Genomic DNA, 26,949 nt, shown 5'->3' on the forward strand with positions numbered 1-26,949 from the left:
ATGCCGATATGGCTTGGTATCCAGCAAAAGATAATGTTTTTTTTCATGGTTATGGCATCTATTTTGTTTAGCAATTTTGTAATAAGTGGGTTTGTCATTTTTTTTTCTTTTAGAGATATGAGTATTGAAAGTGAGTCAGTAAATATGATATATTTTTGATGGTCATCATTGGTTATTATATTCAGTGCCAAATCTATGGCTGTTGCTTCTGCGCTGAAAATAGAAGATTCGTTTGGGAGCCTTTTCTTTAGTTTTATTTTTTTGTGGATGGCTGCGCATCCTACTTTATCTCCATCTTTTGATCCGTCAGTGTAAATTTGTGTATATTCTTTGTATGTATTCTGGATGATAAGTAGTTCTTCATGGAAGGTTGATGGGTGGGTTTTCGTTTTGGGATATTTATTTAATTTTAATATTATGTGTGGTTGTTTGATCATCCAGGGTGGAGTTTTTGATTTGTTATATTTATGTATTTTTGTAATGTCCATTTGGGCTTCTGTGAGAAGGTTTTTTATCCGGAGGCTGTAGGGCTTGATATCTTCTTTCTTGTTGAAGAGATGTGTGTATTGTGGGTGAAGGGTACATTGATATGCAGGATTTGTTGGACTTGATACCAGCTTTAGGTAATATTGTAGCGCTAACTTCTGTCGTCTTAGAATCAGTGGAGGCTCGTGGGCCTCTATATAGAGGCTTTCTACTGGAGAGGTTCTAAATGCTCCCAAGGCTAATCTTAATCCTTGATGGTGGATTGTATTTAGTTCTTTTATGTAGGACTTCCTTGCTGCTCCATAGATGAAGCATCCATAGTCCATTTTAGATCTGATTAGAGTTTGGTATAATTTTAATAATGTGACTTTGTCTGCACCCCAATCGGTGTGTGCTAGGACTTTGATCAATTGCATTGTCTTTTGGCATTTTGCTTTTAAATATTTTATATGCGGTATAAAGTTCAATTTTTTATCAAATATAATACCTAAATATTTATGTTGGTCGGTAAGTGGGATGTTCTTGTTATCCAGTTTCAGGTTGGGGTCGTGGTGGAATTTTCGTAATTTGCAAAAGTGGATGCATTTAGTTTTTTCCTCTGAGAATGTAAATCCATTTTCTATGGCCCATTTGTTTATTTTATTCAGACAGAGTTGTAGTTTGCGTTCGGCTGTTTGTATATATTTAGATTGGTAGTATATAAGTAGGTCGTCCACGTATAGGGCATTTTCAATTCCTGGGTCTATGTTTTTTATGATATTGTTTATTTTAATGTTGAAGAGGGTGACAGACAGGATACTGCCTTGGGGGACCCCCATTTCTTGATCTTTTTGGACTGAATAAGTGTTGTCCATCCGTACTTGGAAGTTTCTATTTGTTAAGAAATTTCTGATAATTTCTGGCATTCTACCCCTAAGTCCTAGTTCATACAGGTCTTTTTGGATTCCGTATTTCCAAGCGGTGTCATACGCCTTTTGCATGTCAAAAAAAATTGCTATTAGATGTTCTTTTTTTGCAAATGCTTCTCTTATGCGTGTTTCCAGTTTTATTAAGTGATCGGTGGGGCTTCTATTTTTCCTGAAACCCGACTGGCTTTCTGTAATTAGATTTTTGCTTTCCAAGTACCAATTTAATCTTTCGTTAATCATTCTTTCAAAAGTTTTGCACAAACAACTAGTTAGTGCAATGGGTCGGTAGTTTGTTGGGTTTGTATGGTCTTTTTTTGGTTTGGGTATTGGGATTACTGTTGCCTGCTTCCAGTTTTTTGGAATGTTGTTAGTTATCCATATCTCATTGTAAATTTGTAATAAGTAGTCCAGTGATGGTTTTGGTAGTTTTTTGAGGAATTGATAATGGATCTCGTCGGGGCCGACTGCTGTATCGGGAGATTTGTTTATTGCCTCCTCTAGTTCTGCACTGTTGAATAATTGATTGTAGTTTTCTTCATTTTTTGATTTGAAGTTTATTTTTATTTTTTCTTCATTTTTCTTTATAGCTTGGAATTTTTTATTTTGGTTTTTTGATGATGAGTTCATTGAGAATTGTTCTGCTAATTTATTTGCGATATTTTGTTTGTCGGTAATCTTTGTGTTGTCGCATATAAGGTGTTTAATAGGGTTCTTTGTATTTTTTCCTGCTATTTTTCTGACCATCTCCCATACTTTTTTGGGTTTTGTGTTTTGATTAATTTTTGTTACATAATCTTTCCACGAGTTCCGTTTTGATTCTTTGATAGTTTTCCGTGCTTTGGCTTTGCTGTTTTTATAGGTGTCCAAATTTTCTTTCGTTGGACTGTTTTTAAATTTCCTTAGGTTTGCACGTCTGGCTCTTATAGCTTCTTTGCATTCTTTATTGTACCAGGGTTTGTTATATTTTGTAGTAGTGGAACTTTTTGGTATGTTCTCCTCGGCTATTGTGAGTAGGGTGTTGCTGAAATATGTGATGTGTTCTAAGTCAGGATTCGCTTCAGGTATTAATCTGTATTGACATGTATTTTGGAAATTTTCCCAATTTGCCTTTTGTAAATTCCAGCGGGGTGTTTTGTCTTCTGGCTTGGGATTCTCGTTTTCTATTATGATTGGGAAGTGGTCACTTCCGCATGCATCCTTATGTGTTCTCCAGCTATAATCCATGTATATAGTTGGGTCACATAGTGTTATATCGATTGCTGATAGGGTTCCCGTTGGTGGGTGCATATATGTATTCTCTTTGTTGTTGAGTAGGCATAGATCGTTTTGGTTAATTATTTTTTCTATGGTTTGGCCTCTTTTGTTGTTTTTTTTACTGCCCCACCATATATTATGACTATTGAAGTCTCCCAACAGTAGAAAAGGTTTAGGTAGTTGTTTGATTATATTGTTTAATTCAGTTTCGTTTATTGTTTCATTTGGTGGTATATAGAGTGAGCATAGGGTTATTGTTTTGTGTAGTGTTGCAGTTATTGCAACAGCTTGCATATTTGTTTTTAAGTTCACTTTGCTGTGTGGAATGTTTTCGTTTATCAGTATTGATGATCCACCGGTGGCTTTGCATGATAATTTGTTTATGTGGTTGTATATTGAGTAGTGTTTTATGTTAATTTTGTCATTTTCTTTTAAGTGTGTTTCCTGTAGGCAAATTATTGCAGGACATAAGGATTTGATAAGTATTTGCATTTCTTCGATATTAATTTTTAATCCTCTTATGTTCCACTGTAGGATTTTGTTAGTCATGGTTTATATTTTCTTTTGGTTTTGGACTGTTGGTGTTTATGTCTACGTCCATAGTTTCGATGTTAGTTTGGGTGTTTCTTTTGGAAGTGGATGGTCTGTTTCTTGTTTCTGGTGAGAGGCTTTTTTTGGGTTTTGGTCTGGGACTTTTAGATTTACTTTGTCTTGACTGTCTTTTTTGGCTATCAGTTTCAACTAGTTCGAATTTATTTTCATTTTCAATTAATACTAATTCTGTTTTTTGCTTGTCATTTTGTTTTTGGGGGGTAGTTTTTTTGTTGTTCTGTTCTATTTCCATTTTTTCTGTTGTTGTGTGTTTATTTTTAACATCTGTTTTTGTCCTTGTTTGTGACTTGGATCTTTCACGTTTTGATAATTGAGGAGGTTTCATTTCTTTAGGGATTGATTCCTCAATATTGATGGAAGTTTTTCTGATTTCCTTTGTTTCGTTTTCTTTTATACTGGGTTGTTCGTTTCTGACTTTTATTTGGCTGTTGGAGTTTATTTTCAGTTCTGATAAAAAAGATTTTAATTCTTCAAGTATGTTCTTTAGTTCTTTTGCTAGGTTTGCAATTTCTGGAGCAAGGTTTAGTTCATTGTAGTTGTACATTTTGTTTGCTTGTTGGGTTATTGTGGCATATGAGTTTTTGGTGCGATTTGTGACTTCTTTGCGGGCTTCTTGGAAGGTTATATTTTTTTGATATTTGATTGTTATTATTTCCTTCTCTTGATTATATATTTTGCACTGTTTTGAGTGAGAGTGGTGCTCTTCTTGACAGTTTGTGCATTTGGTTTTATTTGGACAGTCTTCTTCATCGTGGTCTGGGTTTTTTTCACTGCAGTTTCCACATGTGAAGAATCTTAGACATTGGTCTTTATTATGTCCAAACTTTTGGCAGTTGTAGCATTGTAAAGGTTTTGGGATGTATTGTTCTATTTTCGTTCTTTCATAACCTATATTGATGGTCTCTGGTATTTGAGGATAATTGAATGTTAATATATAAGTGTTTGTATATATTACCTCTCCTTTTTTTTTAAATGTGATTCTTTTTACATCTGTGACCCCTTGGTTTTTTAGTTCTGTTTTGATTTCTTCTGTTGTGCAGACGGAGATTTCCTGGTTTTTTATGACTCCTTTGGAGTAGTTTAGTGTTTGGTGTGGATAAGCTTTGATGTTTGTTTCATGCAATTTTTGTAGTTGAAGTAGAGTTTTGGCCTGTTTTTTATTTAGTACTTCTACCAATATGGTACCATTCCTTAATTTTTTGACATTTTTAGGTGTTATTTTGCTTGATATTACCTTTTGGATAATGAAGGGTGACATTTTAGTTAACGGTATATTAGACGTTGCTTCTAGCACGATGAATCTTGGAAAGTTTGTATCTTCATTGTCGCTGTCAGAGTCAATTTCTGTGTGTGGTCTCTTGGATTTTTTGGTATTCATAATAATTTTTGAAAAATTCATCAGCCATGCTCCCCACCCTCCTCGGAGCCCCTTATGGGGAAGAACTATGAGGGGGTAAATCCCATTCGCCTCGGTTCTCCAGGGCTACATAGCTGGTATACTCAAACATGGGGAGGTTTCCAAGCATTCACAATATATGGTTATGCCCACCCAAGTATGGGATTTCCCTGTATTTTTATTATTCCTGATGGTTACCTTTTTCCCAGCTTGATTGACCCTTCAGCCATCGCTTATTAATTCAGTTTATTGTTTATGTTGAGTGTTAGTGTGTTTTTGTTTGGATTGTCTGAATTAGTGCTTGTCATGACCAACCGATTGATTGGATCGGGCCTATCCAACCTCCCGTCTAGCCTAGTAAGGGCCAAAGTGGTGTGTTGTAGTATCATGTTATTATTTCCTAGGCATGTTCCACTCAACCACCAGGATCCCGTTCTTAATGCATTACGGGTTGCCACCAACGGTCAACTGGTGGTCCCATTGAAGGATTTTTACCCTCTGCAGGGGGGCAGTTGGTATGTTCTATCGCCCTACCAACTAGGCAAAAAAAAAAAAAAAAAAAAAAAAAAAGGTGAGGAGGTGAAGGAAAAAGAAAACGAGGGAGGGGAGGGGGAGGAGAATGTTGTTTTTGTTTTTGTTTTCGCAGAACATGACTAAGTTTTGCAAAAGGGAATAAAAAAACAAAGACATCTATGTAGGTGCGTTTCATCTCAGGAAGTCAGTAGACAGCCTGATCTGGTAGCACCAGGGTCCCTTGTGAGTGCACAGTGAATGAGGCATAAAAAAAAAAATGACTAAGTTCAGTCCCCCTCCCCATTTAGCCCCAAAAGTCCCCAGGGGACGTCAAATCCTGGTGAAAATGAACAAATGGTGCAGTTTTAGGCTTTAACATATGTAAATTGGAGTTCTGCACCATGCAAAAAAAGAAATGACAAAGTCCATCATGTTAAAAATGTAAGTCAAATTAATTCATACAAATAAACTTAAACAATGAATCGCGCTGCATTGGCAGACAGCAATGCTTTATTGGGCTCATATTATTTAACCCCCTCCCCCCACTTGCCAGGAGGTTAGGCACAATGTCAGGTGTGGTTTTGAGAAGTCTGCATACTAGGATAGTGATACTGACCTATAAAAATTCCTGAGTAGCTCCATCAGCATTCTCCAGTAAGCATACAAGATGATTAGCAATAAACTAACACTTTCTCAGAGAAAAGGTAAAGCCTGAAAGGGTGAACCTCCTATAAATGAACAGAACCACACCTCAAATCAGTCTGATAGCAACAAAGCTGCTGTCAGATTGATTTTTGGTGCATTTTCAATCATTGATGTAAGGGAGATAACTAGACTAAGAGATCTATTATATACTAGCGAGGGGTACCCGGCGTTGCCCGGGTGTTTTTCGGGGTATGTGAAAAAAACCCGAAGCGTTGACGACGCGCAGTTGAAAAATAGTAAAGTGTTTTAAAAAAGACAGGTGCGTGTTTTTGATTGACGGGACGGCGATAGGTATTCAGCAGTTATTTTGTGCGGGACATTTTTTAATAAATGGGTTTGTTTGTTTTTAAAAAGCCGCTCACAAGGAGCGAAATGAAAGCTAGAGTCTGATATGACGAAGTCGACATTGACCAATCTGGCTCTGGGCCTGTGATTAGAGTCGAGGTTCGCTTTTTTTATACCGAAAACCGAATGTAACGCGTGCCGATGCGGGAAATGTGGAATAATTAAGGTTTGAAAGTAAATAAAATTAAATAGAGAGGAGCTCCATGGATAATTCGTAGATATTACGATTTATAGATGATATAAAAAGTTTTAAAAAGTTGTGAAGCGAGCAAGCCTTGAAAGAAGCCTTTCGTGGACATCGAGGAAAAGCGAGCATACATACATTTTCGCTTTTATATTTATAGATTTTCTGAAAAGAAATTAGGACATTGAAACCAATGCAAATTTGAAGAATTGTACTTTTTATTGAGGAAAAAAAAAAAAAGGAAATGCAATAATTACAGAGAAAATGCAATTTAATTTTAAAAAAATATTTAGGTCTTTATCCCCCTTACATCAATGACTTATGCAAAAGCATCTTGATTTCTATCATTATGCCATGATACAATGCTTTCCTAAGATCCTGAGTTTTCTGGTCTCTTAAACATCAAACTCTTTTCATCAAGGTACCCAACAATACATACAAATCAACATGCACATATGAAGTATAAAATAAGGTGCTTGTGCAGTATAATTCCACTTCAAATAAATGCATTTTAGATTTAAAAACAAAAACACTAATATATACTTACATATCATCGAAATTAGTAAAAATTCCAAACATTACGAAAAATGATAAGAGTAGAAAAATAATTACAAATAAAAATAAATTTATCAAATTATACAGTTTTATCATATTTGCTAATGCTGAAGAGTTCTTAAAATCCAGGAGGTAACTGCAATCTATGCTTTTGACAAAATATTAAAATTCAACATTTCCAAATAGAAAATGGCAATTACTATGTATATATATAGTTCTAGCAGATCTCCATTTTTTCATCATTTTTATTAATTTTGACATGACATGAAAGTATGTAAAGGTTTTCACCTAAAATGCATTATGTACAAATCATGCCCTCTACCGATCCAAGTTATGACAACAGGACAGTTGCCAACACCCTCAAAATGCATTGCTGGATTGCCATGAATAACAGGGATGTGTCCAGGGTAATGAAAACAGTTTCTAGCCATAGTTATGGTATTTGGTGTGGTTTCAAGTGAGGACCACATTATGCCACCTCACATCTTTGAAGTCAGCTTTAAAGTCAACACCAAAATGTTTGTTTGTTTGTTTGTTTAACCAGCATATCAATCTTCTTTGGGTCATTTAATGCTGTATACAAGATTTAAATTTTTGATATTTTCAGAATCGATTTTCGCTGGGTATATTCGGCCAATGTTTTGGTGTAGTTTGTCATTTGATGGTTTTTATATTTTATAGTAAAGATTTGCTTGTTTTTAAAAATTTAGAATGGTTTTAGGATTTTCTTTATCAAAGAGTTCTTTTAAACTTGTAGCCTTGTAGTAGTGTTGACGAATTCGTGTGAGATCATGACAGTCAAGTAAAAAGTGTTTCACTGTGTAAGGTTTGTGACATGGTATACATTTGGGGGGTTCTTCACTTTTTAGTAGATGAGAGTGAGTTATGTATGTGTGTCCTATCCGGATACGTGATAAGACTACTTCTTTACGTGATTTTCTGGTATCTAGAGGGTTCTTTTTAAGTATAGGAGTAATTTGGAAGAGTTTGTTGTTTTGGCAATTGTTCCAATTTTGTTGCCATTTCTTTGTGATAAAAATGTTTACTGAATGTTTGTAATCCGTATATTGGACCTTTATGTCGTTTATTTGTAGCTTTAAGAAATTTTTGGCCACCATGTCAGCTTTATCATTTCCACGGAAACCATAGTGACTGGGAATCCAACAAAAGAAGAAAGTTTTGAGTTGCAGGATAGAATGGATCTTTTGTAACAGTTTGATGAGTAGGGGATTGTTTAATTTTTGATTTTTTATTGCTTCTAATACTGATAATGAGTCTACAAATATTATAAATTTTTTTGAGTTTTGGTTGATGATAATATCTAGAGCCAGGTTTATGGCTGTAATTTCTGCACTATAGATAGAAGAATTATTTGGTAACCTTTTCTGCTGAATAGTGTTTTCTGAAATAGCGGCACATCCCACTTTGTTTTGATCTTTGGAACCATCAGTGTAAATGTGTGTCCAATTTGGGTAAGTATCCAGAATGTTGCTTAGTTTTTCTCTATAGTCTGTAGGGTGAGTATTAGATTTAGGATATATTGTCAAGTCTAGTATGACTTTAGGTTGATTTAACAGCCAGGGTGGGAGTTCTGGGAGATTTTCCTCGTGGATGCTGGTTTGATCTATTGAGTTGTCTGTAAGTGGTTTTATTGTTTCTTCCATGTAGAGACCAAAGGTTTTAATTGCGTTTTCTTTTTGTTTGAATAGATGTGTGTGGTTGGGATTGAAAGTGCATTGATAGGCAGAATTTTGGGGGTTTGATTTTAGTTTTAGATAATATTGTAAGCCTAATTTTTCACGTCTCAATTTTAGTGGAGATTCATAGGCTTCAGCATATAAGCTTTCTGTCGGAGAGGTTTTGAATGCGCCCAGGGCAAGTCTTAATCCTGTGTGATGGATAGAATCTAAAGTTTTAAGGTAACTTTTTCTGGTTAAACCATATATGAAACTTCCATAATCTAGTTTGGTTCTTATCAGAGTTTTATATAATTTTAAGAGTGATGAGCAGTCTGATCCCCACTCAGTATTTGCTATAACCCTTAATAGTTGTAGAGTCTTGAAACATTTTTGTTTTAAATATTTTAAGTGAGGGATGAAGCAGAGTTTTTTTATCAAAAATAAGTCCCAAAAATTTATGTTGATCAGCTATTTCAATTTTTGTTCCTTTTAGATTGAGAATAGGGTCATTGTGCATTTTTCTATGATTACAGAAATGGACACATTTAGTTTTAGTTGTTGAAAATTTAAAGCCATTTTCTGTCGTCCATTGTGTTAGTTTGTTTATGCACATTTGTAGTTGGCGTTCTGAAGTATGAATATTTTTGGATCTATGGCAGATTACAAGGTCATCCGCATATAAGGAGCCATTTATCCCATTGTTTAGACAATATACGATATTATTAATTTTTATATTAAACAGCGTAACTGATAGAATGCATCTTTGTGGGACTCCTTCCTGTATTTTTGTGTCTGATAGGGTGGGTCCGATTCTTACTTTAAACCTTCTATCAGATAGAAAATCTTTTATCAATATGGGTAGTCTGTCCTTTAATCCAAGGTTGTAAAGGTCTTTAATTATACCCTGTCGCCATGTTGTATCATATACCTTTTCTAAATCAAAAAAGACAGCTATTGCATGTTCTTTTTTAATGAATGCTTCTTTGATAAAGGTCTCCAATCGGACTATGTCGTCCATTGTTCCTCTTTTGTTTCTAAAACCACTTTGTAGGTTGACAATTGAGTTGTTCGTTTCCAGATACCAATTCAGTCGTTTATTTATCATTCTTCCAAATGTTTTGCAGAGACAACTTGTCAATGCAATTGGTCTGAAATTTTGTGGATCTGAATTGTCTTTCTCTGGTTTAGGGATGGGAATCACGATAGCATGTTTCCAGCTATTGGGTAGTTTTCCCTTGAACCATATTTTGTTGAGTATGTTTAAAAAATGTGTTATAGATTTGGAAGGAAGTTGTTTCAGAAACTCATAATGTATCTCATCTGCCCCAGTAGCTGTATTATGTGCTTCGTTTATGGCTTTTAAGATTTCATTTTTAGTAAAAGGATAGTTGTATTCTTCTTTGTTGTTTGAGTTGAAATTTAATTTATTTATCTTTTTTCCTGTATCTTGTTTTATCTTTTGGAAGGATTGACTGTAATTTTTGCTGGAAGAATTGTTTTGAAAGGTTTCAGCAAGAAGATTCGCAATATTTTTTGTCTCCGTTACTTTGATGTTGTTTTGTAGGAGATGATTTAGAAGGGAGGGTGAGTTTTTACCCGAAATTTTCCTTACCATGTTCCACACTTGTTTGGGGTTTGTATTCGAGTTTATTTTATTTATATAGTCTTTCTTTGATGTTCTTTTTGTTTCTCTAATAACTTTACGAGCCACTGCTCTTTTTTGCTTAAAAAGGTTTAAATTGTACTTTGTTGGTTGGGAGTTGAATTTTCGTAAGGCAGCTTTACGTTGGCAAATTGTTTTTTGGCATTTGTTGTTAAACCAGGGTCTTTGTTGTTTGTTTGTTCTGCTACTTTTAGGTATGCATTCATGTGCAATGGCTAGTAAAGTTTTAGAGAAGTATTCTATGGATTTATTTGGGTTTTCCTCTGAGAGTTTTTGTTGGCATTTTTTTTTTATATTCCTCCCAATTTGCTTTTTTTTATTTTCCATTGGGAGAGATGGGTTTTTGTTTCTTTTAGATTTATTAAAATCACTGGAAAATGGTCGCTACTCCATGAATCTTCTAGAACCTTCCAGTTATAGTCCATGAGGATAGTAGGGTCACACAAAGATAAATCTAATGCTGAGTAGGTGCCTGAAGCGGGATGAAGGTATGTGTTGGATTTATTGTTTAATATACACAAGTCATTGTCATTAATTTTTTTTTCAAGATTCTTCCCTTTCTTATCCGAGTATGCAGATCCCCATATATCGTTGTGACTATTGAAATCACCTAACAGTAAGAAGAGTTTGGGTAACTGATTTATTATTTAGTTCATCTCTGCTTCGTCTATTGGATCTTCGGGTGGGATGTAGATAGTGCAGATATTTATAGTTCTGTGTAGTGTGGCTGCTGCAGCAATGGCTTGAATATTAGTGTTTAGATCTATTTTGCTTTGTGGGATATTATTTCTAATAAGTATAGATACTCCTCCAGAGGCTCTCTGTTGGGTATTGTGGATGTGGTTGTATTGTTTGTAGTTTTTTATATTTATTTTATCTTTAGCTTTTAAAAAGGTTTCTTAGAGACATATGATGGCTGGTTTTTTTATATGTATTTTATCTTCAGCTTTTAAAAAGGTTTCTTGGAGACATATGATGGCTCGTTGATGGTTTGTTATAAGAAGTAATAAGTCATTTATGTTGGGTTTTAGGCCCCTGCAGTTCCATTGGATGATTTTTTGGGTCATGATTAGATTTTATGTATTTGTTTTTGACTTTTGTTAGTCGTTGGTGTCTGATCTTCGATCTTCCGTGTCCATTTCCTCAAATCTGTTTTGGATTGAGTCTCTTTGTCTGGAAGATGAACGTGGTCTGTTTATTTTGGTTTTAGCTTCTTTGTTGGTTGGTGTTTTGTTTTTTTCCTTCATGGGCACTTTTTGGTGTCTTTTTTTTTTTTCGGTTAGAGGGGTTGTTTCTGTGGGTGTTGTAGCACTTTGGGATCTTGTGGGTCTTTTGGGTTGAGTTTTGGGAGTTTTGTTCAGTTTTGTAATCTTTATTTTCATTGTTTATTTGTTTTATAGCCCCCAAAAAGATAAAAACACTAAAATATACGCAAAAAAAATGTATAAAAATACGAAAATGTAATCGCAAAAAAAAAAAAAAAAAAAAAAGTATCTAAGGGATACAAACAGAAGTTTTTCTCAGGATATTGAGCAATTTTTGATGACTGTATACCAGTTTAAGTGAATCTTTTTTAATGCTGCCTCAGTCTAGAAAGATTTCTTTTTATGGTTTATTGCAATGACTTTACAGTAAATGCAAAAAAATTTAAAAAATAAAATGACCACCAGTAGGTGTATGCAAACCTCAAAACTAATGGTTACTAGTGGTTGATGTATGTGCAGTTGTTGAAATCGTTTAGAAATGATTTTATGTAACCTCTGCTTGATATAAAACTATTTCTATATGAAATAATTGACTGAGGATGCCACACACTGATCTATTTCAGACACTCTAACCAAAAGATCTTTTTATAATTTTATCTCTCTAAGTTTAGTATAGTTGTTTTCATTTTATTTCAGGGAGTTCTGGAGCTAACACTTGATTTTTATGAGATACATCCGAGCGTTTGAGATATCACTAGAAGGTGCACAATTCCTTGTTTGTGCTAGTGTCGAGGGGGGGATCTCATTTAGGCTTCAAATATCAAATTATTTTGAATATTTCATCAGGGTTTACTCGAGGATGGTGTCTGATAAGTCAAATTCACCATGAAAAAAAAAAAAAAAAAAAAACATTTGATCATATTAGTTTTATCATATTCAGTAAATGTTCTCACCTTTCCTGCATTCCTTGATATCGTATCTGTTAATATTCCTTCTAAATAACTTGATAAAGGAACTCCTTTCACCTTAACTACAGCCTCTTGCTTTAAAAGTGTACTGTAAAAAGAAAAAAAAAAAAAAAAAAATTTTAATCATGAGTTATGTCCCCTTGTGAAAAAATTTAAATCATGTTAAAAAGAAAAAAATTTATTTGAATCATGTTAAAAAGAAAAAAAGCATTTAATTGCAGCCTTCAATTACTCTTCTTTCCAAAATATCAATTTTTAAGTTTAATTTGAAAATAGCAAATTTAGATAGAACTATATGTTGTTTTCATAATTAGCACTTCTTCCCGAATAAAATTAATATAAAATAGTTTTCCTTTCTTTTTCTCAGCTACCTAAAACTAAAGGAAACTTCCATGAGTAAAGTTTCTTTCCTAGAACTGTCCATCTGTGGAACAATATCACAGAGTTGCTTCACAGCTGACTATAACATGATCATTTTCAAGCTTATCAAGGCCCAAAAGCCACCCGAGGATAAGGATGTATGAGTGGTTGGTGAAACAACACCATAATGATAGTGAAAATTGGGTAGAATTTAATTATTTTAGAGGGCAGTTGAATAAGAACTTGAAAACGACAATGTTATAGTCAGCTAAAAAGCAGGCTGTCTTATAGAGTTCCACAGACGGACAGTTCTAGAGAAGAACTGTTGTTCATGGAATTTGTATTTAGTTTTAGGAACAGACAGAGTAGATAAAATTGTTGATAGTGGTTGTAACTAGACGAATGTTTGTTGTGAATGTTTTGCAGGAGATGGCTATAGACTAAAGCTCAGTCTAGCACAATGAAAACAACAACACTTGAGAATGAGAAGAAATCAGTTCAAATTTAGTGACTGATAAGAGTGGGAGGAGATTGGTGTGTTCGTTTTGCATAGACACCAAAAACTAATAGCTTCAAGTGGAAGGAGTTGAGTGGAAACAAAATATTTGTTAACAAAAGGGATAATAGAATGTAAAATGTTGCCGTTGGCCTCACATTTCTTGAAGGAATAAAACACTAATATTTTTAGTCAATTTGTTATAATTATATTTTTATACTATATTTAAAATGTGTGTGTGTATATAGGAGGTTGCTTACATCTTTGAAAACATTTAAGGTTAATTTGAAAATTTCATAAAAACAAATGTTACATAATTTATTAAATAAAATAATTTTTTTTTAGTGAAAGAAAATCAAAAAGGTTTTCTTGGAAAAAGGTGTCTTACACCGAAAATCTGTGAGAGAGAAAGAAAGAACTAAAATAAAACGTAAATTGATAAAGTTTTACAACAGAAATCAATTTTTAGCGAATTTTATGTTAAGAATGGCATTTAAAAATCTCAAGTAAATCTCACAAGTTTGAATTATTTGAAGTTATCTCTCTTGTTCCTTCAGACTGTTTTCACTCAGTTTTCCCATGAAATTTGATTTTCTTACTTAAAAATGAAACTAATCAATTTACATGATTTTTGATGTACAATATTCTTTATCATGGGTGCGGACATCAGAGACATTTTTCTGGGGATGCATGAAAAATTTTTTTTTTTTCAAAATTGTGTACACTTGATTTAAAATAAATAATTTTTGTTGTTGCTTACCTTGCCTTGTCTGAAGGATGGGGGGAATATGTTAAATTTTCATCAATAGAAACTACGTTGTAAAATGTTAACTGAAAGAAAACAAAAAATCATGATAAATACTTCCAAGCTCAAGAACATGTGAAATAACATAATGATCAAGTTCTCTTGAATATTTAATCAGATACACAACCAAAATATGAACCATTGTTCATTGTGTCAGCATTATCTTTGAAGGAATCTTAGTTTGCATACAAACATATAAACAAATACATAACTTTATATACAGACTAGTCGGGATACCCGCTATTGCAAAATAAAAGATATTGTAATGCTACTTAAAAACAGATAAAAACACGGAAATATAATCACAAAACAAAAAAAAAAAAAGAGTGTACTTGTTGATGACTATATATCAGTTTAAGTGAATTTCTTTAATGCTGCCTCAGTCTAGAAAGATTTCTCTTTATGGTCTATTGCAACAACCGTGTTACTTTGCATTCTGTAAAAATAAAACAAACTGAAAATAATTCAGTTTCAAAAATAACAAAGAAATTGTTTTAACCAAAATAAACGTTTTTATGTTTTAAAAATAATCACTTAGGACTTATTGTGTTATTAAAAGAAAAAAAATTAAGCAGTTACGCTGTAAAAAAAAAAAAAAAGAAAGAAAAAGATTTACATAACCCTGAAAATAAGAAAAATACGCCCCCTCCTATCAGAGTATATGGAGGGGGGGGTAACTATTTAAGTGTAACAATTTCAAAAACAAAAGATACAGTAATCGTACTAAAAAAAATGGATAAAAACACGAAATGTACTTGCCCCCAAAAAGATAAAAACACTAAAATGTACGTAAAAAAATGTATAAAACCACGAAAATGTAATCGCAAAAAAAAAAGTATCTAAGGGATACAAAAAGAAGTTTTTCTCAGGATATTGAGCAATTTTTGATGACTGTATACCAGTTTAAGTGAATCTTTTTTAATGCTGCCTCAGTCTAGAAAGATTTCTTTTTATGGTTTATTGCAATGACCGTGTTACTTTACAGTAGATGCAAAAAAATAAAATGACCATCAGTATTGTATGCAAACCTCAAAGCTAATGGTTACTAGTGGTTGATGTATGTGCAGTTGTTGAAATCGTTTAGAAATGATTTTATGTAACCTCTGCTTGATATAAAACTATTTCTATATGAAATAATTGACTATTTTTTTCCAATTTTTACATAATTTGTCCAAGAGATCGATCTTTCTAACGATGCCAAGTTGGTGTCTGTACGATACTCATGACAAAAGTTTTTAGCAGACGTACACACACACACACACACACACACACACACACACACACACACTAAGACACAGACAACTTTCCTTTATATGATAGACTAGCGAGGGGTACCCGGCATTGCCCGGGTGTTTGAAGGTTTGTGTGGAAACTCCGGGTGGGGTTAAAAAAAAATGTTTTGGTAGATAAGGATCGAACCCGAACCGTTGAGGCAAAGTTGTAAATTAAAGTGTGGAAAAAAAAAAAGTGCGACGTTAACCATTGCCCGACCGCGAGATGCTAACGGAAACACATTTGAATTTATTTAATTACTTGGATTTGACAGGTGCCCGTTTTAAGGAGTTAATGAGGTCAAGTTTGACTACGGGATAGTATCATTTACTGCGGGAATGCTTCCCAAGATGTTATAGGAAAAAGACTAACCCACATGCGGCGAGTGACAAATGTTGAATATTTATCTTCCCGAAATCGAGCAAATTAAATAGACAGGCGAGCTTCGTTGTTAACTGTGAGATATTACGATTTATATGTGATATAAAAAGTTTTAAAAAGTTGTGAACCGACCGACCACTTCTCTGAAAAAAGCCTTTTGTAGACATACAGAAAAAGCGAACACACATACATACATACATACATACATTTTCGCTTTTATATTTATAGACTAGTGGGGGTACCTGGTATTGCCCGGGTGTTTAGAGGTGTGTGTGTGTGTGTGTGTGTGTGTGTGTTCGGGCGGGGGTAAATCAAAACGAAAGAATAAGCAAAGTAATCACCCTGTTTAAATATTATATAAAAAAAAAATGTTAAAACTTAAAAAAAAAAAAAAAAAAAAAAAAAAAACTAACTAACGTAAGGCAAACGAACGATGTTAAAATTTCTTAAAATCGGAAAAACAAAAACATGGGGAAAAAAAATCCCCCAGAAAAACGAACGTTAAAACTTCCTTTAAAAAATCTGAAGAAAAAAAAAAAAAACATGTGAAAAATAGCTTAAATAACCCCCGCTTCAATATTAAACCTTTAAAAATCAGAAAAAAAAAAAAAAAAGACATCTCACCCCCACAATTCAAACTCACAAACTTTAGATAATGACGCCGCGCTCTAATGAACTGAGCTAAGAGGATGTTGACAAAATTAGGTGTTTTTTTTTTAAATTTAAAATAATTCATGTTCCGAAGTCATTTGCGCATGCATAGAGCCATCTTGTCATGAGAGGACGGTTTTTGGCTACCCCATCCTGTACAAAAATAGCTAGTTTAGGGTGAAGGAATTAATGTTTTGGGCCAATTTTTCGATACTTGTCCCAGAGGTTCCAGCTTGAATATGATACCTATCCTGTACAAAAATAGCTAGTTTAGGGTGAAGGAATTAATGTTTTGGGCCAATTTTTCGATACTTGTCCCAGAGGTTCCAGCTTGAATATGATACCTATCTGGCAAAAATCTGTGGCCCATGTCGAAAGTATTGGTAGGAAGGTAATCTTGAAAACAAATATCAAAATATAAAAAAAAATGAACAAAGCAAACAAAAAAAGACAGCGAAAAAGTTTTTTGTAGGTGAGTGTGTTGGGAGGGGGGACCAAATTCTACGGTAAACTTCTATTAAAAAATCAGAAAAACAACAAAAACAAAAAAAAATCAGAAAAACAACAAAAAAAAAAAAAAAAAAAAAAAAAAAAAACAGAAGAAAAAGTAAAATAAAAAAATAAAAAAGTTTTGTTAGGTAGGAGCGAACCCGGAACATTGAAGCAAAAAACTTGATATGCCATGAAAGGAAATTTAACGTTTATAAATGGCAGGTGCGTGACGAATTTAAAATTTTGTACTCAATTTTAACTGTGGGATAGTTCTTTTGGGTTTGTTTTTTACCCAACTTTGTCTGGTTTTGTTTCCAGCTCCCCCTTTATTATATGACAGTTTTCACTGACATCGAGCTGACGTAGTTTCAATGTTAAGCCTGGTGGTACTAGATCATGGCACTGGCATAGGAATGTGAGGTGGTTAGTCATCCTTGCCAGTTTTTGGTAGAGTTTTTTGATTTGTTTCCATTTTTGTATTATTTCTGGTCCGTAATTCTGAATTTTTGAAATGAGGATTGGTTATTCGTATTTTGATTCATAGGACTACTGTTCTCATCTTGAGTGTGATTGTCAATATAACTTCCGACCTCCTCCAGGTGTATCTTGTTGAACTCGGGAATGTATCTGTTTGGACGGAATTTCGAGTGGAACCCTTTATTTACTTCACAGCCATGACTGGATAGAGGTTCTAAGTAATTCACAAATGTAGATTTTGGTCGCCCACACTAAGGATTGAACCTCTAACCACTGCGCCACGGGTCCTTGTGGACAATTCTAGTATGAATTTTAGGAGCCTTAAACCTATTTATTACTTGTATATATTATCTATTGTTTATAATTACTAATTGTCTGTGTTTTGTCTGTATTTTTGAGATGAGGTGTTTTCATTTATTGAGATTCTCGGACAGACTTCCTCATCTTGGTTGTGATAGTACAACGTTTTGGCCGTTTTGCCCCCCGGCCTTCATCAGGTGTTTTGTATCGAACTGGGGAACCGTTTGTTAGAAGTCTCGAACCCAACCTTTATTATTATTACGGAGGTACCGTGTTCGGACTCCAGCTAGGCTCTGGGACATAGTTGCTGATTCTCTGTTTTGAATGTTACTTTTCACTGCCTTTGTTCAGGATTGAACTTAACACTTTTTTTTTTTTTTTTTTTTTACATAGGCATCACCACATTATCAAGGCCAAGAGGCCACTCAAGGATAAGGGTTAAAGAGTGTACAGTAATCATTAGTAATGAAAATTTGGTAAATTTGATAACTTATATGGAACGGCTCATCAAGAACTTATTTACGTTAGACTTGAACACAACCATATTGTAGTCAGCCGGAAAGCAGGAAAACGGAAGACAATTCCACAGGCGTGCAGTTCTAAGAAAGAAGCTTTGTTCATGGAATCTACGTTTAGGTTTAGGCACAGATAAAGAGTGGGGGGAATTATTGATAGTGTTTACAGCTAGACGAGTGTTTCTTGTGAAAGTTTGGCGAGGGGGGACCATAGATTGAAGTTCAGTCAAACACTTTCCATGAAAATAACAATACATCAGAGACAAACTCGCAACATCTCTTCTGTGAGATAGAGGTTGCAAGGAGGAGAAAAGGACATCTCCTACGAGGCTACGAAGTCTATTTTGAACTCTACCAAGGCAGGACAAGTCCTTTCTAGCAGCTCCTTCCCAGATGTGGCAACAGTATTCCATCTTTGAGTAACTGTAAACTTTGATATGTCTAGGACAACTCAGCCATATGTCACTAGGACAATTCTTAGTTGGTTTCTTTAAGTTTTCTCACTTTCCAGTGGGTCTCTCTGTTTATTATTTTTACTTCATCCCATAGGGGGCGATGGTCTCCCCTCTCCATCCATCCATAGTTGGCTATACCCGATTTTTCCGTCTCCCCTTTAGTTATCGCTTTTCGGTGTTCTTCCACCCTTACTTTAAGGGGGCGTCATGTTTCACCCTTGTAAACCTTTCTGCAACTGCATGGGATGGAGTATATATAGTTCTTGGTCATGTTCTCCATGCGGGGCTTCACTCATACCAGGTGTCGTCTGAGTGTTGACTCGCTCTTGAATACCGTCCTGATGTTGTAGGGGGCACATATTCTCTGAATCTTTTCGGAGATGCCTCGTATGTATGGTAGGCAGACGGTTGGTGGTTTTTTGGGTTTCATTCTCCTCTCTTATACTATTAACACGTCTGGTGGATAGTATGCTATCGGTGTAGTTGTTATGACGGAGGGTATTCTTCAACCTGACCATTTCTTGGTGGTATGTAATGGTGTCGCTACTTATTGTCTCTGCTCGATGTTGTAGGCAGCGTGCGATTCCATGTTTGATACTGTATGGGTGATGGGAGTTGAAGTTAAGGTATTGTCCGGTGAAGGTAGGCTTGCGATATACGGATGTATTAAACCCATGCTCTGTATATCAAGGAAGGCCAGTTGGTTATCCTTTTCTTTCTCCATTGTGAACTGTATTGATGGTCTTATTGAGTTCACATGGTCTAGGAGAGCCTGGATGTCTTCCTGGTGGGGCCAGAGTATGAAGGTGTCATCAATGTATCTTATCCACATGGTTGGCTTTAAGGGAGCTGAACCTAAGGCCATGTCTTTGAAGTATTCCATGCATATGTTCGCCATCACTGGTGATAATGGCGAGTCCATAGCTAGCCCCTCCTCTTGTCGATATAGGTCAGTACCCATTCTGAAGTAGGTTGTTTCTATGCAGAATGTCAGCATTTCCATTAAGTTTGGCAATGGTACACATGTGCACTCTTCTATGGAGAGGTCCGCAGCTAGTTTGTCTTGAATTACTGCTAGTGCCTCACAAGTTGGGACTTTAGTGAACAGGCTAACCACATCTAGGCTTACCATTTGATTTGTACTGATGGGTGCTCCCTTGATCAGTTCCGTGAAGTGGGCAGAATTCTTTACATGTGTTGCTGACTTGCCTGTTAATGGGTTTATTATATCCACAAGGTACCTGCTCAGTGGATGGCATGCTGAGCCTCGGCAGCTCACTATGGATCTGAGTGGAATACTGTCTTTGTGTATCTTGGGGAGACCGTACATATGTGGTAGCTTACTGTAATGCTGGACCAGATGTCTATATCTCATCGGAGCGATATGTTCCTTGTTTTTGGTAAGGATTTGTAACAGCTTTCTTTCTGTTTTCAAAGTTGGGTCCTTTTTTATTTTATCGTAGCTATCATCTGCGATTAGGCCTGCCATTTTTTCAGAGTACTCCGACATGTCCATCACCACAGTAGCATTGCCTTTGTTTGCTGGCAGAACTATTATACTGCTGTCATTCTGTAGGATTCTTATAGCCAGCCTATCTTCCCAAGAGATGTTTGATTTAGGAGGCTTGGCTTTCTCGAGTACTTGTCTCACTTTCCATCTTATTTCATCACCTTGGGTTGATGGGATTCTCAAGGCTATATCTTCCATGTGTGTTATGATATCTAGGAATGGAATGCGTTTGGTTGTTGTTGCAAAGTTGAGACCTTTATTTAGTACTGCTTCCTCTGAGTGACTCAGTTGGCGGCTGCTGAGGTTGATGACCGCTTTCACAGGTGAGCGGTGTTTTAATGTTACATTCCTCTGGTCTTTGAGCTTTGTGAGCTTCTTGATTTGGCGTTCTTTGACCTTCTCATATTCTTGTCTGTACGATTTATCCAGATCTGATTGGATTCTCACCCTGTCTTCCTCTTGAGTCACTTTGACAAGGAACGATGTTAAGGTGTCGGAGATTCGTTCCTTAGTTTTTGTTTATTCCAGCGGATGTGTTGGATCCTTTCTCGAACGAGGGCATGCCCTGCCCTTTCCGCGACTCTACGTGCCTTCCTGGAATCCACTGTTGTTTGTAATGTCAACCCTGCTGGTATGAGTTTTAAGTCTCTACATCTGTACAGGAAGGTTAGATGGTTAGCGAGTCTTGCTAGTTTCACATGACGCTTTTCCAGGCGTCGCCATTCAATCCTAATGTCGGGTCCGTACCGATTGGATAAGAATTGTCCTAGCGACATATGGCTGAGTGGTCCTAGACATTGTATCAAAGTTTACAGTTACCCAAACGTGCTGAGTTCAATCCTGAACAAAGGCAGTGAAAAGTAACATTCAAAACAGAGAATCAGCAACTATGTCCCAGAGCATAGCTGGAGTTCGAACACGGTACCTCCGTAATAATAATAAAGGGTTGGGTTCGAGACTCCTAACAAACGGTTCCCCAGTTCGATACAAAACACCTGATGAAGACCGGAGGGCAAAACGGCCAAAATGTTGTGACTATAACAACCAAGATGAGGAAGTCAGTCCGACAATCTCAAACTGGTTCCCATATCGTATTGAATTCTATACTAGGTCTACTTAGCAGTTGCTTATTCCCCAGCATATGTGCTGCTTCTGTCAGTCGTCTTACTATACACCATTCCTCTCTGTCTATTATTTTTACTTCGTCCCATAATGGTAGGTGGTTTCCCATTTTTTTTCCAGATATGATCAGCTATACCTGAATTTTCAGTCTCTCCACGTACTATGGCTTTTCGATGTTCTTCTACCCGTACTTTCAATGGACGACACGTTTCACCTCTGTATAGTTTTCTACATTTACATGGGATTTCATATACACAGTTATTAGTCATGATTTTTTCTGTAGGGGGCTTGACTCTCACAAGCTGTTTCTGGAGAGTTGAATCACTCCTGAATACTGTCCTTGAATATGCATTTGCCAATTACTTAGGACCTCTATCCAGTCATGGCTGATGGAACAAGAACATGCTACCCCCGTGAAGTAAATAAAGGGTTCCACTCGAAATTCCGTCCAAATTCCCAAGATCGACAGAAACATTCCCGAGTTCGACAAGATATACCTGAAGAAGGTCAGAGGTTATATCGACCAAAACGTGAAAATCACATTCAAGATGAGAACAGTAGTCCGATGAATCAAAATAATATGAATAACTAATCCTCATCTCAAAAATTCAGAAACATTAACATAGTAACTACTAATTTAACTGAACATTTGTTAAGTGTCTGACCACTATTATGGCTTTTTGCCTTCATTAAATAAAATTACAAAATACAAAGTACAATTTCCAACTCTGAAATGACTATAATTAAACAACTGGATAAGAAAAACTTACAAACCAATTACAAAGAACCAATTTTAATTTTTTTCCGTGAATAACTATAAGCTAAAGTTCTGCACCTGCTGCTGTTCGAGCTCCTTTTCTATTCTTGTTACTTGCTCCCTCTGCTCTCATAGCTTCCTCCATATTTAAAGTTGAATACTTTGAAATTGTATTTGGAAGAAATACAGTTTTACATTCACTTTGATCTTCTTGACCCTCAACAAAGATTGAAGATAGGTATCCTGCCGATTCTACTTCATTATCAGCAGTAGAAAGTAAATGTAGAACCCAATTCCTTATAGTGCTTTCCATTTCTTTTGAAATGTAAATTTGAATCTTAGATCTAGGGAAGTAGACACACAAGTTTTTATCATTAAGAGAGGATGAAAATTTTGTTTCCATTGATTCATTGAATTGTTCAAAGGATTCCACTAAAGTCAGAAATACTAGAATTAGATTGGACAGCTTTTGAAAGAAATAAACTCAAAGTTAAAATTATAGGTACTATCATTGATATGGTTGAAGTTCAGCGACTTGCTTATTTGGTGATTTCTTCATATGGACTCAGTAACTAGACAATTTTTTGAACAAGTCCTCATTGGTAAGTCGTTAAATTAGGAATCATATCAACAGCATACATTACAAGAGCTTTTCAGTGTTCTAAATTTCTTTTCAGCATATACATTGAATTCCACCATATGGTCACATCTTGAATGAGTTTGTTTTTTCAAATTAAGCTGATCCTGTATTTCAGTTAATTTGCTAATTGCTAATAGAAAGTGATTAAAGTGAGAGACTATATTTTTGCTAAATGTAATGGTTGATTTCACAGCCCGATTTAATATGTATGATAGTGATTCCACACCACATTCCCTTACACCAGCAACCATATTTGCCCCTGAATCTTGCAAGATTAAGAAAACTTCCATGAAGATTTTATACTCACTAAGAACATTGTGCAATTCTTCAGTCATTTACATGTTTGTGTACCAGGGAATGGAACAACTCTAAGCACAGCTCTGTACTGGTCAAATTCATTTGAAAGCCAATGACTTGTCAAACTCAGAAAGGGAGCATTATCTGTTGAAGCTGTCCAAATGTCTGTAGTTCATGAAATGCTCCTAATTTCAACAAGTGACAACTGAATTTTTGTTTTACATTTGTAAATATATTGAAAATTATTTTGCAGGGAAGTACTTTTGATGGAATGCTGTAATTTGAACAAAATTTTGCAATAGGGTATTAAATCTAATTACAGATGTTACAGAATAGCAGAAGGGTTCCTATCTCTGGGAATTTGGCATCAAAGTGATCAGATGCACATTTTGAGCCTCCTACTCCTCGATAGAGGTTTTGAAAGGGAAATATGCAGTTCATCTTGCATTTACTTGCTATAAATTGCGGTAAGAAGTAAATCAAAATCTCAAATCTATTAATGGAATTATTTGTGATTTTCAGTTGCTTCTAATTTTTTCCAGTCACAAGTAACTGCCACATTACCAACTACTTCAGAGGGCCAGCAGTTCACAATAGGGATGTGGAACATCCCACACTTTGCTACAGTGGTTAGGGGTTCAATTCTCTGATTATGTACAGCATAAACAAATTCAATGTAAGTGACATCATATAATAAATTTCACCTGTTTAAATGTATGTATGTTTGTATATCTGCCTAAAACTTTCAACAGAGTCAACGGATTTTCACGAGATCAATTTTCAATTTTTGAAGTTCGACCCTTGGGACGACATATCGAAAAATTGGCTAAAAACATTTCTTCACCCTGAACTGGGCACTTTTCTACAAGGAGGGGGGGGGTCGCTTTTTTGCTGATATTTTCGAAAGTCATCCCCTTTTTTTCGTTTGACTAGCCTTAATTTAAACCTCCGCCACTTCCGGTTTGGCGATGGACACAAGAGCAAAGATATCACTTTTTTTTCACGTTCTATTCCTCCTTCGAGGTACGGGTTCGAGCCTGCCTGCCTACTACCACTTTTTTTTTTGCTCTAAACACCTGGGCAACACCGTGCACTCTGGCTAGTCATATCATAAAGGTTAGATAAATTAACAAGAAACCTACAGTTCTTTATGTAAGTTAGCTTGGAGCAAAGTGCAGTATCTGTTCTGATGGTGCACTTCAGTTTTTCTATACTCAGTCAGTGAAGAAATCCTTCTGTGTGTCTTTTTCTGAAGAGCTGGATTTTTCCCCACATTAAAACATTAAAAACCAACCTTATGTCTAACTCTGTCCACGTGGAGAGAACAAAGAACAATCTACTTCCATAGACAGAATAAAAAGAATTCCATTCGAAATACTTAGTGTGACAGGTTTTGTTTTCATACAAATGAATTGGTGTCATTTTTATTTGTCCATCACACGTTTCACTAAGCAGGAATATTTCAACAACAATGACGCTTCAATTAAATTTTTTTTTTTGGTATTTATTCATTCCAAAAAAGGCACATTGCAATTGAAATGTAAGAGGCTACTGAGATTTAGGGGCCATATTTATAGGGGTATCCTAAGTAGGAAGTTGTGCAGCAAGTTGTTTATTCACATTACATTTAACTTTCTGCATGTTGGTACAGTCAAGGAAACAGAGCAGGGAGAAAATTGCAAAAGTAAGGACGGTCTGAAGAAACAAGCTATGAGTAGGTTTTCTGACACCTACAGACCTTAGCAGTGAAGGGATTGTATTTTGTTACTAGGTTGTAAGATGATTAGGGCAATTTTCAGTTTTATTTACCCTGGTATCTAAGCTCTGAGAGTGGAGGGGGGCTCTATCTGCAGAAATGGGCCCAATCTTTGTTAGTCATCTGCTTCCGTGCCATCACTCAGAAAATTTTGCTTCACTTCCGTCTCTTTTGTAGTACGTAGCAATACACATGAAAAAATTGAAATAGCTTGAAATATTTCAATATTGGTATGCATAGAAAGAGCTTGATGAGCTAAGAAAGAATCTTTTTAAATTTTTAAAATCTGATTAAAATTAAGGAAGTTATGGCTATTTTTATGCCTCCCACGTTTGGATATTTTTCCCTCTTTAAGACCATATGCGTTTCGTCACATTTTTTACACTACTTTTTCAGTAAAAATGTCATATCTTTGTTAAAACACAAGACTAAGAAATGAAATTTACCATATAAGTGTATTTTTGTACAAGGAATCAGAATATGCAACTGAAAATCTCCCAAAGTTTATGGTTTCCAAATAATCTGCAGTAAATGTGAATAAATATGCAGCAATTCCTTAAAAATGCCATGTATCCATAAACAAAAGAAGTTGGAGAACTCAAAGTTGAATTGTAATGTGCTTTATGTAGAAAAAAACTTAAATCTAAACATAAGACCATTTAAAAATGAATATATTGAAATATTTCTTTGGTATTATTGTAGATTAACACCTGTTTAACCCCACTCAACTCCTTCTGACCACCCCTCCAAAATGTGATTCTACCTTTTTAGGAAATTATGTATAAAATGTCATGAAAAACTTTAATGAAAGATAAATTATTTTAGAATTGAATGTAAAATAATTTCCTATTACAGGTCATTCTAGCATTTTAGGGCAGTTAACTGTTTTTTTTTTCTATGGGAAAATATGCATGTTTTTTTTTTTTAAGATGATTATGTGTAGTTTTAAGAGGGTTTCTATGCAATGAGAATATGGGGAGGGTTGCCATTCGGACTTTGAATTAATTGTAGGGCTAAGGAAAATTATGTGTGAACATACTGAAAACTTGACAGAGACAAAGCTAACAAAAACAATATTAGAGGGGGGAGCGGTTAGTTTCACAAAAATTTAATGTAAAATAATTCATCATTTCCTGGCCATTCTAGCATTTTAGGACAGTTAACCAATTTATTTTTATGTGTATTTTTCTTTAAGGAAGGATCTATTTTTTGTTTGTTTGTTTTAGATGCTTGTATGTGGCTTACAGAGGTATTTTGTTGGGGGGGGGCTTGCCACTCGAACTTAGTGTTATTGTTAGGGTTAAAGAGTGTTTTAGGAGGAGACTTGCCACACATAATTTGTATTAGAGGTGAAGTTAAGAGAGCTTTTTTTCAAAGAGAGCGTTCAAAAATTTGTTGATTTCTATTTTCGAGGTTGAAGGTGTTAATTCCATAGGCCGTTTATACTACGCTGGAGCACGTTGTAAAAATATCTTTCGCTTAATAAGTAGAAAAAAAAAAATAACGAAATAAAAAGCTTCCTAATTGTAGTTTGATGTGTTTTCTAACTGCTTTTAAAATTTCAAGAATATTGATATAAATTTTGAGGGTTTGTATTACTATACACATAGATTCAAAAAAGTTGTCAAAAAAACAAATATAACAAATAAATGTTATCAAAAGCAAGTTACTTTTCTACCTAACTGGATAATTTTTTAGTGTTTTTATTTAATGTAACATGTTTATTCAGCTTGAAAACAGTGTTTACCGATGTTTTGGAAAATTTAAAATGGCGCCCGGCCGCCCGACTCTCTTGAAACGGTAAGTTTGGGGAAAAGAGTTAAAAATAAAAAAGTAGACAAAATACTGCTAGAAACTCGCTCAATATATGTTACCGTGACGTAGGCTGACATATATTCGGTGAGTTTTTAACAGTATTTTGTATAGTTTTTTTTATTTTTAACTCCTTTTCTCAAACTTACCGTGTCAAAGAGAGTCGGGCCGGGCGCCATTTGAATTTTCCAATACATCGGTAAACACTGTATGTTTTTCGAGCTGAATAAACATGTTACATTGAATAAAAACACAAAAAATATATCCAGTTTGGTAGAAAAGTAACTTATCTTGCCTTTGATAACATTTATTTGTTATATATTTGTTTTTTGACAACTTTTTCGAATCTATGTATAAACGAGATTTTGATACTTATTT

The 26,949-nt window shown here is 35.0% G+C and overlaps 1 protein-coding gene across 2 annotated transcripts in view; it reads right to left on the reverse strand.

The window, feature by feature from the left end:
- Window positions 1-26,949, reverse strand: part of LOC145279703 (PRELI domain containing protein 3B-like) — a 66,265-nt gene that overhangs the window by 12,420 nt on the left and 26,896 nt on the right. For both annotated transcript variants that reach the window (XM_080131102.1, XM_080131023.1), the window contains exons 4-5: window positions 14,090-14,160; window positions 12,459-12,561 (exon numbers count right to left, since the gene is read on the reverse strand). In XM_080131102.1, coding sequence (XP_079987228.1) covers window positions 12,459-12,561; window positions 14,090-14,160 — 174 coding nt within the window. The remainder of the gene's footprint in view (window positions 1-12,458; window positions 12,562-14,089; window positions 14,161-26,949) is intronic.

This window comes from Euprymna scolopes, chromosome 1 (assembly GCF_053919585.1).
Source record: "Euprymna scolopes isolate OS-2025 chromosome 1, ASM5391958v1, whole genome shotgun sequence".
Lineage (NCBI taxonomy): Eukaryota > Metazoa > Mollusca > Cephalopoda > Sepiida > Sepiolidae > Euprymna > Euprymna scolopes.